The following is a 16,850-nucleotide window of genomic DNA, read 5'->3' as shown; positions in this document are numbered from 1 at the left end:
ATCCGACCCGGAGAATAGCATTACCCGCCAAGTGGATCATTTTATTGTGTGATGTGATTACAACCCCTTCACACACAGGCAATAAAAAATTGATTCATTTTAGTAGCAAAACTCCACATCACATTTAAAGATTAAAAAAAAAACAATGAGTCTATATGTGTAATTGAGTTTAGTGAGTGTTTGAGGAGCTCAGAGAACGGACACAGGACGGGATTCAGAGCTGGTTTATTTCATTGCTTCTGGGAGGGTAAACAGACACAGTGATTGAACTGCATGAACAGAAGTACAGGACTTAAACCTGGATATGACAACAAAATCATCTCAGCTCACCAACAAACTACCCGTGTTCTTTCCACGTAAGATTACGACTGAATCACACACACACACACACACTCAGACACACACACATTCAGCTGGGAATAATAAAGCTAATGCACATGTACTCCAGATTGTTTCTATGCTGCTAAAAGAAAAGGAGTTTAGGCCTAAAGGATGACTAATGAGAGAGAGAGAGAGAGAGAGGGAGAGGGAGAGGGAGAGAGAGAGAGAGAGAGAGGGGGAGAGAGAGAGAGAGAGAGAGAGAGAGAGAGAGAGAGAGAGGTCCAGTCGTACCACTTGAATCATTAGCCTTAATTTTTTTTTGTTTGCTACTTTAAACTTAGAAGCAAAATGCAATAATAGCGACACCATTACAGACCGTAACCTTCTCCCGCCTCACACACACACACACACACACACACACACACACATACACCCATAAGATACAATCCAATAAAGGGCATTTGCACTATATCAAATCCAAATTAAACAAAATATGTCATCTCTAGAAAAATCTTCATTCTTGTATGCAAATGTGTTAAGAACGGCTCCAGTCAGTGACACCGCGGTGGAGGAATTGCACTTGTGCATTCAGCAGAACAGAGACGCCGCAGACCCTCGGCTCTACTCCGATTTGTTTTTGCGGGTGCGCTTGTATTTGTCCACGTACGCTTTCACCAGGTTGGCCACTTTGTCGGCTTTCACCTCGCCGCTCTTGCTGTGGCACACCTGAGAAGAAGAGCGAGACATTTGCTGAGTGTGTTTGAAGACACGTGTGCAAAAGTTCATTATTTGAATGCACATGAACATGAACTCAAGGAATAGATGCACTAAAATCAAACTCAATATGCAAAGGTGCAACTGTGATGCGAGAAATGCGGCAGAGAGAATCAGTGAATGTGACTACAATTTAAAAATCATAATAAAATTAATAAAATAAAATGTATATTACAAAAAAATACATAATAAAAATAAATATCATCAAATAATATAACAAACATAACCAATAAATATGATATATTTTACTATAATAAAAATAAATTACCGTAATAAAATATAAATCAAATAAATAATATAAAATGTAAACAATAATATATAATATTAAGTTAGTGTGACCTATATAACATCTAAACTTACTTTTTCCACAGCTTTGCGTACAATCTCTTTATATTCCTCCTTGTTGATTTCGTTCTTCTGGTAATATGGCTTGATCGCTGCCTTCACCTCATTGACGGCCCGCTCTTGAATCTGCAATTTCTGCTTGAAAGGGGAACATGTACTTTAGGAAGCGCAGCGCAGGATACGGACATTCATTCAATTCAAGCTTATTTGTGCAATACACATCATATTTCAAAGCAGCTTTACAGAAAACGCACGAGTCTATATTACAGTTTAGAGTCTGTTATCAGAGGAAACTGTCTAAGTTATGCATTTCAGCTCAAAAAAGTTTTAATTTAAATGTACTAAAGTAATGCAGATACAATGAGCTCATTGGAGTAATGAAGACTTGTTTGTTGTTAACCCATTAAGCGCCCCCCTTTTTTTTTTTAATAGACATGAAAATGCACATTTCGAACTTAAATGGTTGTAATTCAAGAATGCTTTGGAATATAGATGTAAGATTGGTCTTGTTTTAAAGAAGACATTTGCCAGAGTTTTGTAGAAGTGAAATAAATTAAGAAAGTTAAGCAGAAAAAAAGTTATAGAAGTTTGAGTTTATGAAAATGTACAATGTTAAAAATTGTATTATTCATATTTTATATAAAATATATATTTTCAAAACCTGGTGGAATCTAAAAAAAAGTCAAAGCCAAAAATCTGAACAAGTTGTGTTTCAAATTTTAGGTTGATATCCCCAAAAAAATGAGCGTTCAGTGAGATTTAGTTTGGCCGCAGTACCACACTTCTCCACTAGTGGACATTACTGCACATATAAGGGCGCCTCCATTTCCATATGTGGTTTGAGTGAGTCTGAACCATTATTTTTACAATTTTCATACAATTTATGAAGTAGACATCCTATTCAGAAGTAGTATTGGAAGTTTGGCAGATTTAGAATTGAACTCAACCTCTAAGAAACACAAAAGATCACGTATGTGCATTATAGCTCGCTGCCTCATCACAAATGCAAACCCCAATATAAGGGGTTAACAAATGATCATGACATTTAGCAAATGTAGCATTGGTGCATGTTGATTCATTAGCATGAATATTGCACATGAACTCTTGCCTTCTCTTTCTTTGAGCTGTCGGCGTGGGCTTTGCTGTGAGTCGGTTGGGTGGTGGAGGACGGCTGGGACGCACTGACCGTCCCCATAGGATGAAGTGGCCCTGCAACTACTTTAGTCGGCATGGGCTTGAAAGAAGCTTTGCCTTGTATAGAAAAACTGGGCATCACCTGCTGTAAAATATGGAAATGTTACAACCAAATCAACTAAAGCAGCACACAACATTCAAATCTTGATATTCACAATATTGCCTGATTTGATATTACCAGCACAATCCGTGCATTTGTTTTATTTAAAGTAATATCATTTTAATGGTTTTAGTTTTACTTATGCCGAGATTTTCAAACTCTTCAGATCACAGTTCTTTTCACTGCATTACTTTAAAATAGGAAGAATCGCAGCAATTCTGTCAGGTCCGCAAACTACGTTTCACAACCAAACACAAGCGAGAAGTGATAACGCAAGATCACACGTGCGCGAGACTTGGATTGTTATTAAAAATTATAGCCTGCAAGATCATTGCGATCCAAATTGTCTGTGTGCTGAAAAGAAGAAAAAATAAAAAGATTAAGGAGGAGGGAATGGTTGGGGAGACGAGGGGAACGAGGATTGTGTGTTCTGCACAGAAAGTTGGGGGTAAATAAATGATTTTGCAAAGGTCAAGCAAATTTTTGTGCTATATATATTTATATCTATATATTAGGGCTGTCAAAAGATTAATCGTGATTAATCGCATCCAATATAAAAGTTTGTGTTTGCATAATATATGTGTGTATACTGTGTAGAATTATTATGTATAAATACACACACATTCATGTATATATTTAAGAATTATTTGCATTTATATACTGTATATACATTTATATAATTTATATTATATATAAATATTTTATATATAAATCAACCAATTTTTCTTAAATATATACATGATTGTGTGTGTTTTTATATATATAAATAATCTTTTGACAGCCCTAATATATATATATATATATATATATTAAAATGCTGATATTCTGGTCTATAACTCCTCCCCGAACATCCCGCTCCTCTGTATCCTGCTCTCTCATTGGCTGTAGGCAGGGACGGATTATGGCGATGATGTGCCCTGGGCACGGATGTCTCAAAGGCCCCCTTACACACATTTTTATTTTTGCTAAATCGTACATATTTCACGAGTTGCCCAAATCGTATGAATTCAGTGTGGGCACAATACCTGCTCTTCCCCTCTCATCTCCTTCTCTCAGTCTCTTTATCTTGACCTGTATATCTGCCCTTCCCAAAGCTGATCGAGATTTGATTGAAACAGTCTTTGCAAACTGATTATTTTTGTCGGTCGCTTAAAACTTCTATCTTAAAACAGCGGTTTTGCCTCTTATCTCACAGTGTATGACCGATAACTGAAGCGTGAAGCAGCGTCTCGCGCTTCTGAGAACATAAAGCCCGCCTACTGTGATTTGATTAGTCATCTGGTCACTCTGTGTTTGAGTCAAGCGTGCCGCACGAGTCCTGAAAAGTGAAGGCAAAGCGTCTCGATCGCCCCCCGGTGGCTGGTTCTAGTATAGCTCATAAACCCCGCCTCCCCGTGTTATTCAACTAAACAATAAATTACACTTCAAATATATTTTTTCCAAAGGTGGTTTCTGTCGTTTTTATCACGCTGATGTAAGTTCAAGTGTCTGTTTTTAAAACAAGTTTGTTTTTAGTTACGTGATGCTATAAAAACGGTGGTGTAACGTCAATATTGACAGCTGTGATTGACAGGTTCTCTGAGCGAAGTAGTCACTGAAGCACCAACAAACTTTTTTCCGGGATCTTCGGAGTATTGACGAGATTGTATTTACTTTATTTTAACAAGCCTCGTGTCGTACTGCAATCGACAGATATAAAAATTGGAGAACGGAGGAACAGAGCAGACATAGGCCACTTGAAAGGGCGAGTGCATTCTGGGAGAGTGAGGGCGGGGCTTTACTTCCTGCTCACGACTGCACAGGTCTGGACCCGAGATCGCTACTGCGCAGACTCAAGTCACAAGATGTCAGCGCCATATCGAGACAGTGGCGGCTTCAGTTCTCACCAATGGAAGAGTAGCGTTGCCACCCATCACGGTTTTCCAGGGATTGTTCTCTTTTTTGAGCTTTTTTTGTGAAAATGTACTTCTAAAATAGAATTTCCTGGTTTAAAATTAAACCGTTTCCGTCTACTGTTACTTTGTTTTCTTCATGGTTGTGTACATCCAATCCTGTGTCCGTAAACGGGTAAAAACGGGTAAAACAGTGGATTGGCCAATGCCAGGCGTTTCTTTTATTTGATTGGAAGCTCAACTTATCGCCTAGCAACTGCCTGTGCTGTCGGTCGGTCGGTCGATCGCGCGCGCGCATCAACACACATCCAGGATGAAACAGCGCGAGTTCAGTTGCTAGGCTAGCTTTTTAAAAACTTTCTATTTACATCTTTTATGTGAAATGGGGGGGAGAGACGAACAAAATCGGATAAGCCACCAGTGTCAAGGAAAAACCTATTTACAACCTACAACTCAGACTGGGCAAAAAGAGAAAACTTTTCTGAATGGGAAAATATTTACCCTATAACCAAACCCGAATCATCAAAATGTGCGAATCATTGCCGCCCAAATAAATAATTATTTGAAAATAATATACATTTGTCAGGGGCCCCTGCATGCCCAGTGCCCTGGGTAAGTGCCCAGTAGGCCCGTGCGCTAATCGTGCCTGGCCGTAGGTCATCGCCGATGTCATTGTCAGTCAGAACACATTTCACACAACAGGATTTTGAATCACAGACAGGTCCAGATATTTAGCATGCCGAATATCTCACGGGCGTCGGCAAGTCATCGGGCGATTCTCTCAGATCGCGTGTCTTTGATAATTCACGGTGTGTGACTATGATTTCGGGTATTTGTCACCAATTTCGCAAAACCTGTCGGTGAGTGAAAATCGGGCCTAAAATCCTGCAGTGTGAACTCGGCTTTAACGCTAATAACCCTGGTGCTCACCTGAGACGGGTGGCTTTCAGGCGGTACTATGGTGAAGCCGGCCTGCACCGGTGGAGGCGGTGGAGGAGGCGGAGGCAGGCCCTGCGCGGCTATGGATGGGACCTGGAGGAGCGGGCCGGGGTGCAGCTGTACTGGACCTGGAGGGGGTAAACTGAACTGAGGAGGCTGTAGACCCACAGCTGGAGGTCTCGGCAGGAGAGGACCCATGGGGTAACGCAGGACCCCCATCACACCGAGCTGGTGGGGCATCAGGGTGGGGGGTAGAGCTGGCACAGCCTCGGTTGGCAGGGGTACATTTGGCTCATTCTGTGGGGGATCTGAAATATAGAAAACGATGTGACCCAAACATAATGAAGTCAATCAACTGTCTGGTTATGACATTCTTCAAAATATCTTCTTTTGTGTTCAGCAGAACAGGTTTGAAACAACGAGGGTGAATAAATGATGACATAATTATCATTTTGAAGTGAACTAATCCTTTAAACTTGACGGTCTGTGTAATAGAAATGTGTGCAACATGAACACTCAATGCACTTTTGAAAATCAGCATATTTATGCTTCAAGGATAAAACTAAGGACATTCACACTGATGCAAAAATCTAATTGTTTTAAATAGCGCTCATGAACAGAGCATTCTTTTTAAACAAATAATTAAATCGTTAAAGTTTTATGATTTCAATTGATTAGACATGCTTTTTGATTGCTAAGGTTTAAATGTAATAACCATTAAAAGGGAATCTAAAAATTAAAGCGGAAAAAACTTTAAAAAACACAGATAAAAAAAAAAAAAAAGATTTTATAGGGCCCTAAAAATGTAACTTTTCTTAAACCATAATAATTTGTTTGATGTTTCATGATTTCAATAACTTAGATATGCTTTCTGATTACTAAAGATAATTCAAAATGGAAAAAAAAAAAGAATGAGTAAAAACTAGAAGCTAAAGTTTGATGTTGGCTTGAGAATCCAGAAAAATTCAAATGGAAAAAATTAATTTGAGAAAAATAAAATGATTTCATAGGGCCCTACATCTATTATCAGAGAATGAAAGTACATTTCCATTCAGCCCATCAGCCGTTTCTTTTACGCATTGGCGTCACATACAAATCAAATTGGTTTGTGTCGGTGAGAACAGGCCATTATTTCTATAAAGACAGACCTGCTTGTTTGGGGACACCTGGTGCACCTTGATCCTCCTCTTGTCTGTTCCAAGTATTGTTTCCGCCGCCTCGGTCCCTGCGCGAGTAGTAGTTCTGCACATCGGCGGGAAGAGTTCGGCGCACGGCCCAGCTGGACGCCGACGACCACCCCGACCGATCCATCGACATGTCGCCACCATCACACTCTTTTCTCTTTCCTCCGCCTCTGTTTTCGTTGAAGCGGCTATAGGAATCCGTGTTATTTGCGGTCCCTGAGAAAGAAGTGCGTTGCCTCCAATTATCTGCTGGCTCGCTCTGCTGGCTAGCCGACCAGTTTGAACCTCCTCTCCCGCCGCGTCCAACGCTCCAGCCCCCCCGACACCAGGCATCGGAAGGTGGATCGGACAAAGTATCATCCTTTCGTGACTCACGCCCTCGAGTATCAGTATCCGGCCAGAGCTTCTCCCTGTCTTTTACCCAGTCCGGGTTCTCGCTTCGGCTCCGATCAGGCGACGCCTCATTGAAGTTGCCGTTGTCGGAAGAAACATGCTCTCTTGTTGATGAATTCCCAGGTTTTTCCGCATTGTTCCTCCAGTTTGAATTGCGTGAACCTCGTCCACCACCACCACCTGTGCTCCGCCATCCATCCGATCCCCAAGACTCCCTCTTGCGAGGAGAGTGTCCGCCGTGATCCGAGCGTTCCTGGGACGGGCTCCGGCGTCCGGGTCGGTTTCTGTTCCTGGAACGGCTACGTCGCCTGTGACTTCGCTCCCGGCTACGACTACGGCTACGGCTTTTGTTCCGCCGGCCTTCCCGCTCTTCCTCTTGCTGCTCGCGGCTCCGAGACGTGGATCGGGTCTTGTGCCTACGGTCCCGTGATCGAGACCTTGACCTGCGTGACCCTTCACTCTTAGACTCCTTGGTAGGCGACCAAGTGGTGGTAGGCGAGTGAAAGCGAGACCTGCGGGATCGTCCATCCCGGTCCCTCTTATCCGCGCCTTTCGCTTCCTTACAGCTGTCAATCTTGGGCTTTTGATCGGCAATCTGAGCCACGTTCGCAGTGGGATTTACTTCAGCTTCAGCAGCATGAGCTTCACTCTCGGATGCAGGAGAATCGCACTCCATGGGAATGAGGTCAGTGTTGTCCTGAGGACTTGCATTAGTGTCCTTAGTTTCTGGAATAGCTTTCTCTCCCAGTGCTGACGGTCCAGCGCTCTGATCCTCTTGGAAGATACTGGATTCCTGCTTGTCTGCATTATCTTCCGTGGTGTCAGGCTCCGGTTTTGGCTCCGCAATCTCTTGGAGAGTTGGAAAGCTACTCGATTCCTGCTTGTCTGCATTGTCTTCTGTGGTATCCAGCTCCGAATTCAGATCCACAATATCTTGGAGAGATGTAGAGCAACTTGAATCCTGTTTGTCAGAATTGTCTTCTGTGGTATCCGGCTCCGGTTTTTGATCCGCAATCTCTTGGAGAGCTGAAAAGCTACTTGATTCCTGCTTGTCAGAATTGTCTTCTGTGGTATCCGGCTCCGAATTCAGATCCGCAATATCTTGGAGAGGTGGAGAGCAACTCGATTCCTGTTTGTCGGAATGGTCTTCCTCAGCATCAAGCTCCGGTTTCACATCCACCACCTGGTCAGAAGTTACTGTAGATGGTTCAGCTGTTGACTCCACTTGCAGAGGTGATTCAACGTCCTGGGAATCAGAGTGAGACTCTTCCAGTTCAGCAGAGGAACGAGATTGGGAATCGTCCTCCACTATTGGTGGAACGTTCTCCAATTCAACTTGGTCTGAATCATCTGTCTCCACTTCTTTCTCGCTATCATCTCGTGAAAGTATCTGATTGTCTTCATCTTCAATCATACTCTCAGCTGCCATTTCTTCTACTTTTACCGTTTCCTCATCCTGGTTATCGGCCTCAGTAGGACTCGTCTCATTCTCCACCTCCATCTTCTCCTCCGTATCCACTGGGTCTTGGTCGCTGTCAATCTGATCAGGACTTGCTTTCTGCTCTGTTTTTGGTTCCTCAGATTCTGCTTCCTCATTGACTCCATCTTCCTCATGATTCCCAACCTCCTCATCTTCATGTCTCTCCACAATCTTCTTTTTTGGACGTCCTTTCCTCTTCGCTCCAGACCTCGGATTGTTCCCCTGCTGTCCTCTGCTCGTAGAAGCAGGAGTATCGTTTATGGTTTGTGGTGTAGAAGAGGTTTTGTCCGAATCTGTTGGTTGCGACTGCGCAGATGAGGAATCCTCTGCCTCAGTGCGATTGTGACGAGAGGAACGTCTGGTCGCAGTAGTTTCTGGCTTCACAGAGGTCTTTGACCCAGAACCCCTGGTTCCCTTTCTCTCCTCACCTTTGGGACAGGTGACGGCACAAACTATGCCATGAGGAACTAAGAAACAGGAGACAAAATAAGTGTTAACTCTAATGAAAATAAAAACTAAGAAATAACTGAGGGAAGAAAAATGAAAATAAACCCGGCCACAAATTCATTTGAGTTCACATTTTGATATAATAATAATAATTATATATTAGGGGTGTAATGATACCCTCATGTCACGATTCGATACATATCACGATTCAAAATCATAAATATTTTTATTCTGGTGTCACTATTGTCCTGTGCATTGGGTTACAAGCACCAAGTCCAAATCTATTCATTTACACCCAGAATCTAATATCAAATTTAGCATTTTAATCAACAGTTAATTTTTTGTTAACCTTTTACCATATGTCTTGGAGTATCGCGATAATATTGTAACGTGAGTTCAGTATCGTGATATGTATCGTCCCTATCCACGAATATGCTTGCACTCTGTCACTGACTAGATATTTAAAAAATAATGTAGGCCACTTTTTACTGGTATCAAGACATTTGGCATTATCAGGACCCACAAATATTCCCCTATTGCATTATTTTACATTATATTGAACATTATAGTAGTTTAATGTAGTACCGACACTAAAACTCTGACAACTTGAATTTTTTCCTCACACAGAATTATTATTTTTTGGGTTAACTATACACAATACATAATGTCACTATCCACGATACATATTGTTGGATTTTTGTATTGCGATATATTGTGACACGATATATAGTTACACCCCTAATATATAATACAACTTTTACTACTATAATTATGGAAGCTTGATAAATTTAAGAGCGTTAATCATTTTTAAAGAACACTATTCAGCACATTAACTTTGGCAGCCCTAACACACTAAAACTGAAATAACAACTAAATAAGTTGAAACTTGATAACAACGAAATAGCAAATTAACGCAAATTAAATCAACTAAGTGGTAAGTCAAATTGATAATAATAACAAAATAATAACCGGATTATTACACACGTCTTTTAACAAACAACTCTGTTTGTTGTGACCTCACCTGTGTGTTCAGAAAGCAGCAGATTCAGAGAGGAGGAGACCGCTGACAGGAGCAGATGTGAGTCGAGTAACACCCTAAAAGTCAATAAACCAATGTTCATAACCCAATATAAGAGACATGCACACGAAAAGCAAATAGCAGCTAAATGGTACAAATACAAAATTTCAGATTTTCATTTACACCCATAGAATGAAGTACTATAATTGGTACTTGTATGTAATTTCAAACCAAAAGCTGAATCAGAAAAAAGTCAAACTACACTTGTGAACACAGGAAGAGATCATGTTAACGTCATGCGTGCATTCGAACTGGCGTTTTCAGTCGTTCTTGCCATTTTTGAGAGCACTATCTATCAGATTGTCTGTTTGAGACATGCTTCTCACCTGGGCACACCTGTAGAGAGGACAGGTACAGAAGCAGAAAGCCATCTGCGTTTTCTCTCTAATCTCCTCCACTGAACGCCATCTGGGCCCTCCTCACAAACCTCAACAGATCCTGCCCTACAGCGCAAGACAGAAATGATAAACAAAACACTTTAACCTTTTAACAAAGTCTTGATGTTTTCAGGCTCTACTACAACAGTTTTTCCTCCTCGAATGTTCACTATTTTCCCCATATTCTCCATATATATATATATATATATATATTCTCCTATAAGCGTGTTCGGGAAATGTCCCGCCCCTTACCATAATCGGCAGTTTCAACACACTACTAACTAACTCAACCAGTTTCCTTTATTAAAAGACCTTTATTCTGCATATGAATTATTTAAATGAAGACTATTGTTCATTCCCAGAAAAAAACTCAAGACTACAATGGAGGTGTTTCAGGAAGTTCAGAAACAGTGACACTAGGCGCGTTTCCATTACAGATTTGCGCAAAACTTTTCTAAATGTCGACAAAAAACAAAAAACGTTTCCAGCAATCGATGTTATGCGACTAAAACGTAATGTTTTCCTCTAAATCATAGCAGCAGACGTTGGTAGGTTTATGTATATCCCAGCCACCGCACTAGCCATTATTATTAATTAAAAGATACATACGCATATTATCCAATCATTAATGTTAAGGAAAGCCAGTTACCGTATTTTCCAGACTATAAGTCACACTTTTTTTCATAGTTTGGCTGGTCCTGCGACTTATAGTCAGGTGCGACTTATATATAAAAAAAATGTATTCATACTGACTGAGACGAACCAAGAGTTGGAGTTGAAACAGCGGAGTTGTTCAGAAGCGACACCGAGGAAGAACTCAATGGATTCAGTGTTGAGGAATGAGATCGGGGGCTTGGTGAACTTGTTTACCGGTAACTTGTTGGACTCGCTGGCTTATGTTAGTTTAGCCTATTCAGCCTCTCAGGTATACGCTCTGTGTGCTATTGTGTCGCTGAATAACTGTTAATGTGTTACGCTAACACAACGGACACCTTCAGCCTGTTGTTCTGTGTGCTGTTGTGGAGCTGAATAACTTGCCTTTCCAGATTAAATGTCTGTTCTTGGTCTTGGATTTTGTGAAATAAATTTCTAAATAAATGCGACTTACAGTCCAGTGCGACTTATATGTTTTTTTCCTCTTCGTGACGCATTTTTGACTGATGCGACTTGATTGTGGCATTTCTTTGTGGTTTACAATCCAGTATTCCTGTAATTATTTGGTCTTTTATGAATTTCATAACTCAGTCTCGTCTTCTATCCAAACACACCACACCATCTACGTCAGGTGACCTGTAAATGCGCAAAAACTGTTTCCATTGCAGTTTTGAGAAATATTTATTTTGCGAATTGCCTGAAAAACTTCCTCATGCGAGCGTAAACACTTTTTTTGCGATATATGGGAGTTTTTGCGAAATTGACGCGTTACCATTGGGCGTATTTTCCATTTGCGCAATTTGAAGAGTAATGGAAACACGATAATATAGAGAATAACTCCCACTGGAGGGACTTTGCAGAGCTTTTCATGCTCAAACAGCAACATTACACACTAAAGAAAGATGAAGATGGAAAAAGCATAATATGTCCATAATATCGGTAAGAGACACTGTTCAGTCAACAAAGAAACAGAAGACACATGATGTTCACTCACATGATCTGCGTCAGCGTGCCGAGCGCCGCTCCCTGTTGGCTTGGCAGTGATGAGTGAAAATGCTGAGTGAGCAGAAGAGAGTGGCATGAGTCTCCTCTCACCTGCACACATAAACACTGATTAACACATTTCCCGTCATTCATATGCATGGTGCAAAAAAAGGAGGAATACAACAGTGCAATACTAACCTTTCTGTTGTTATCCACAGACGCATCCGAGTCACCTGCCGGGGAACAGAAGACATTTATTTCGGAAAGCTCTTAATTCGCTAAACGTTAATCAGTTCTGTTATATAGAGATTAGGGCTGTCACTTTACGTTCGAAAATTGATTGCACAATCGATCGGACCAACCAACCCAAGATTCGAAAAGGAAAATAGGGAATCGATTTTAAAGGCCTTTTTTTTTTTTTTACCAAAAAAGTAGTTTTAGGTGGACAGATCAATACAATACACAGAACATGTAGGATGTTGGAAAATAACAATGTCTTTTCTGTTAACCAAATGCTTTTTAATATTCGCTATTACTTCAATGCAAGTGAGCAAGCGCACCGTTGTTTGTTGCTTAGTGACGTGTGTGTTCAAGTAAGCCAGAAATGCGCAGATTCTGCGCAATACGCTGTATTTAATATATCATGATGACTCACGAGTTGCATATTTGCGCTAAATCCGCGCAGATTTGGCTACACGAACTTCCCCAGCAAAGTGAGTAAACATTGAAACACGCTCGTGATTTGACAGCGTTACCCACCAAAGTTCATTTTTACCCGCATTTGGCGGATTGGCGGGTGTTAATTTCAATCCCTGAATGTTTGTCATTGTGCACGAAACTTCACGCCAATAAATCATCAGAAATATTGCTGACTTGTGCGCATCTCAAGCGCCCTCTTTACGCTCGTCCTAATGCCTGTTAGTTGTCCGTGGATTTGCCTATATTTGGTTGGAAAATGGAAACGTCTTTAGACATGGAAAATCGATATTACAATCGATTCAATGAACACTTATGTCTCAAAAATCGAACAGGATTTTTTCACAAAAGTGACAGCCCTAATAGAGATCAACTATTAAATAAATCTGTGTTAAAAAGCTCTCACACCTCAAACCAGAGCTGCACGATTCTGGATAAATTGAGAATCAAGTTTAAAATAGAGATCACGATTCTGAATAAACAGTTAAACAAAATAATGTGTAATTTACTAGATGTTCCGACAACATGTCAATTTCATTCATTTGGATTAATCTTTTGTTTGAGTGAATGATTCAATGACTCCACTTGTTTCATTACTGGATGAATCAGCGTTTTTGAACGAATGATTCAATGACAAATACATTTTAACAGTCACTCGTCGCCACCTACTGGAGTAACAATGTAATGATACAATCTTTATTTAAAGCATCAAGTTACATTCAAAGGTTGATTTATTACATTTTTTAGTGATTAATCATGCAGCTCTCCCTCAAACATAATCTAATGCGAGTCGTTTCTACAGGCAATATTCTGGTTTATGCAACTTCTCCCGACAGCATATTTGGCAAGATCAACACGTCTCATAGTTCGTGAAACAATAAGTGAAAACATTTACGATGGAAATATATGGGTAAATGTATTGTGCTGTACAATCAAAATAAAAAATTCCAACACATTACATACCAATTTTCACGTTAAAATCTACATTAATGTTAATTTATGTTCATGTTAATTCACAATAATGCATTCTATAACCAATCCAATGTAGTTTCGGTTCAATCAACAGAAATGTGTTGTATTGATTAAGCTGGAAAGCACTTTGATCAATGGCAGTTGTTTTAAATGTGCTATAGAAATAAAAATTGTATATATTGTAGCAGAACTTGGAATAACCTTTCATATTGAAATATCAACATAAGCAACTGATGGACAAGACAAGAATCAATATTTAAGCACATACCTTTTCTGTGGCATTTCTGTTTGGCATTTGCTCTTTTATCTTGCGTTCTCTCCAGAGTTCCTGTCTCTGCCCTGTTAACAACACAGTTAACTATTAAATGTGACCCTGGATCACAAACCCAGTCTGGAGTCGAGTCTCGTATATCTGTGGCAATAGCCAACTATATATTGTATGGGTCAAAATTATAAATTTTTCTTTTATACCAAAAATCATGAGGATATTAAGATCATGTTCCATGAAGATATTCAGTAAATGTCCTCCCGTAAATATATAAAACATGTATTTTTGTGAGTGAATGCAGCACAATCGTGAACATAAATGCTCAACTTTAAAGGAGATTTTCTCAATATTTAGATTTTTTTGCATCCTCAGATTCCAGATTTTCAATAGTTGTGTCTCGACCAAATATTGTCCTATCCTAACAAACCACACATCAATGGAAAGCTTATTTATTCAGCTTTCATGTGATGTATACATCTCAATTTCACAAAATTGACCCTTGTGACTGGTTTTGTGGTCCATGGTCACAAATGATCAGATGAACAGCAAACGCAGCACTTACACACAGACACGACGCATCCGTGGACCGTCCGGACTGCCACACGTGTTCAGCTCCGGCAGTCTCAGCGCCTTCACAGGAATCTGAAACACAGAGGAGAAGCTCGGCTGAGTTTGATCAGGAATCAGAGGCTCTTACAGGGACGTACGGGACATCAGGAGGACGTCTGACCTTGATGCACTGCTGCGAGGAGCCCTGCAGGAAGATCGCGCTGAAGGGTCTGCGGTCCACCGGGCAGGACTGAACCATCTGTGGCCCGACACACACAACATCACACATTACAGGGTGCAGGGTATATCCCTCGGGTAGTATGCAGATTATATATAAACACACACATACACTACTGGTCAAAAAGTTTGGATTTCTGTAAGGAAGTCGCTTATGCTCACCAAGGCTGCATTTACTGGATCACATGTAATTCAAAACAGGAAATTAAATAAAATACTAAAAATGTATTTGATGTAAATAAATAGACGAGTGAATAAATAAATACAAAAATAATTAAAGCATCTAACAGTACAGTACTATAACGAGGAGAAGAAAATGATAACTATTTCTTGAAATAATTTTTCAGAGTATAAATAAAATTGTTGCGATTCATTTTAGGGATTCTTAGATGAACAAAGTTCAAAAGAACAGCATTTATTTGAAACTGTCCTGTCTTTATATTTAATACAAATATTTATGTCGTTTCTTGAGTATCAAATCATCATTATGAGAATGATATCTGAAGGAACGTGACACTGGAGTAATTTTGATCAAAGTAAAATTCCACTTTGATCACAGGAATAAATTACATTTTACAATATAAAATATACAATATATTGTATATTGAATTTTCTATATATACAATATTCACACAAAAAACAGCTATTTTAAATTGAAATAATATTTCACTGTTTTTACCGCATTTATGATCAAATAAACGCAGCCTTGCTGAGTAAACATTATAAAAATCCAAACTTTTGACCAGTAGTGTGTATGTGTATGATTATACAAGTGAATCTGTACTTATACTGTGCAAAAGTTCATTTATTTCAGTAATTCAACTTAAAAGGTGAAACTAATATATTATATAGACTCATTACATGCAAAGTGAGATATTTCAAGCCTTTATTTGTTATAATTTTGATGATTATGGCTTACAGCTTATGAAAACCTTTTCACAATATTATAATTTTGAATTTGGGGTTTTCATAATCTGTATTTCATAATCCATAATCATCAAAATTATAACAAATAAAGGCTTGAAATATCTCACTTTGCATGTAATGAGTCTATATAATATATTAGTTTCACCTTTTAGGTTGAATTACTGAAATAAATGAACTTTTGCACGATATTCTAATGTTTCGAGTTTCACCTGGATAGATAGATAGATAGATAGATAGATAGATAGATAGATAGATAGATAGATAGATAGATAGATAGATAGATAGATGAAGTGTTTTGAGTCTGTCAGCTGACCTGAGCCCAGCGGAGGATGCAGGCTGAACAGTAGACGTGTCTGCAACAGTCGGGTACGGCTCGATCCGCACGTCTGGGACGGTTCAGACAGATCGGGCACCGCTGATCCTCCTCATCCTCCAAACTGCCCTCTGAAAATCACACAATAACTTTTATTAAAAAGCTTCAACAAAATGTAACCACATAATTATGCATTAAAACATGCAATGCATAACAGTCAAATTCAATTACTCAGTCCTATGAGCCTTGTTCACTTTAGTGTGTGTGTGTGTGTTAAGTCGATGAGCATAAAGACACACTCACCCTTTCCTGGCCCCTCTTGCATCTTTGGCTCCGGGTCACAGCAGCTCTGAGCCCTGATTTACTGTACCACCACATTAAAGAAGAAACATAATAAAATACAATTCACATACATTAAAATCAATATAACGACGCGTAACTCTGTCACTGTGTCTTTATTTGCTCTGTTTATTTACTCTCTCTCGCTCTGTCTCAGCACAGCTGAAGTTTGAGTACTTCATTAGCCGTCTTTAGCGATAACAGAGGCCTTTAGAGCGTTTTATGCTCATTTAAATCCGTCTAATACTAATAATTCGTAACAATAATACACCTAGACACACACAGGGATGTTTACAAGTCCTGTTTATAAGTTCAGACTCTTGTTTATCAGTGTGACGCGGCTAGCTGTGTTAGCATCTGCTGTCATTAGCGCGCACTCACCTCCGC

At 39.8% G+C, this 16,850-nt stretch overlaps 1 protein-coding gene across 8 annotated transcripts in view; it reads right to left on the bottom strand.

Annotated features, from left to right (window-relative positions):
- Nucleotides 1–209: 209 nt before the first annotated feature.
- The window catches only part of scaf11 (SR-related CTD-associated factor 11), a 16,883-nt gene continuing 242 nt past the window's right edge, over nt 210–16,850 (bottom strand). The window contains exons 1-15 of one of the 8 annotated variants that reach the window (XM_079623653.1): nt 16,845–16,850; nt 16,428–16,488; nt 16,125–16,255; nt 14,829–14,906; nt 14,661–14,740; nt 14,099–14,169; nt 12,361–12,395; nt 12,173–12,273; nt 10,474–10,590; nt 10,091–10,164; nt 6,714–9,089; nt 5,557–5,873; nt 2,549–2,719; nt 1,456–1,575; nt 210–1,047 (exon numbers count right to left, since the gene is read on the bottom strand). The exon at nt 16,845–16,850 is cut by the window's right edge and continues 242 nt beyond it. In XM_079623653.1, the coding sequence (XP_079479779.1) occupies nt 943–1,047; nt 1,456–1,575; nt 2,549–2,719; nt 5,557–5,873; nt 6,714–9,089; nt 10,091–10,164; nt 10,474–10,590; nt 12,173–12,273; nt 12,361–12,395; nt 14,099–14,169; nt 14,661–14,740; nt 14,829–14,906; nt 16,125–16,255; nt 16,428–16,449 (3,798 nt within the window). In that variant the 5' untranslated portion in view covers nt 16,450–16,488; nt 16,845–16,850 and the 3' untranslated portion in view covers nt 210–942. Of the gene's footprint in view, nt 1,048–1,455; nt 1,579–2,548; nt 2,720–5,556; nt 5,874–6,713; nt 9,090–10,090; nt 10,165–10,473; nt 10,591–12,172; nt 12,274–12,360; nt 12,396–14,098; nt 14,170–14,660; nt 14,741–14,828; nt 14,907–16,124; nt 16,256–16,427; nt 16,489–16,844 lie in introns of all 8 variants that reach the window. The other 7 variants (XM_079623652.1, XM_079623654.1, XM_079623655.1 and 4 more) reach the window with 7 other exon arrangements.

The sequence above is a fragment of the Phoxinus phoxinus genome (assembly GCF_949152265.1).
Source record: "Phoxinus phoxinus genome assembly, chromosome: 9".
Taxonomy (NCBI): domain Eukaryota; kingdom Metazoa; phylum Chordata; class Actinopteri; order Cypriniformes; family Leuciscidae; genus Phoxinus; species Phoxinus phoxinus.
Note: the sequence above shows the minus strand (reverse complement) of the source record. Positions and strands in the feature narration are given on the sequence as shown.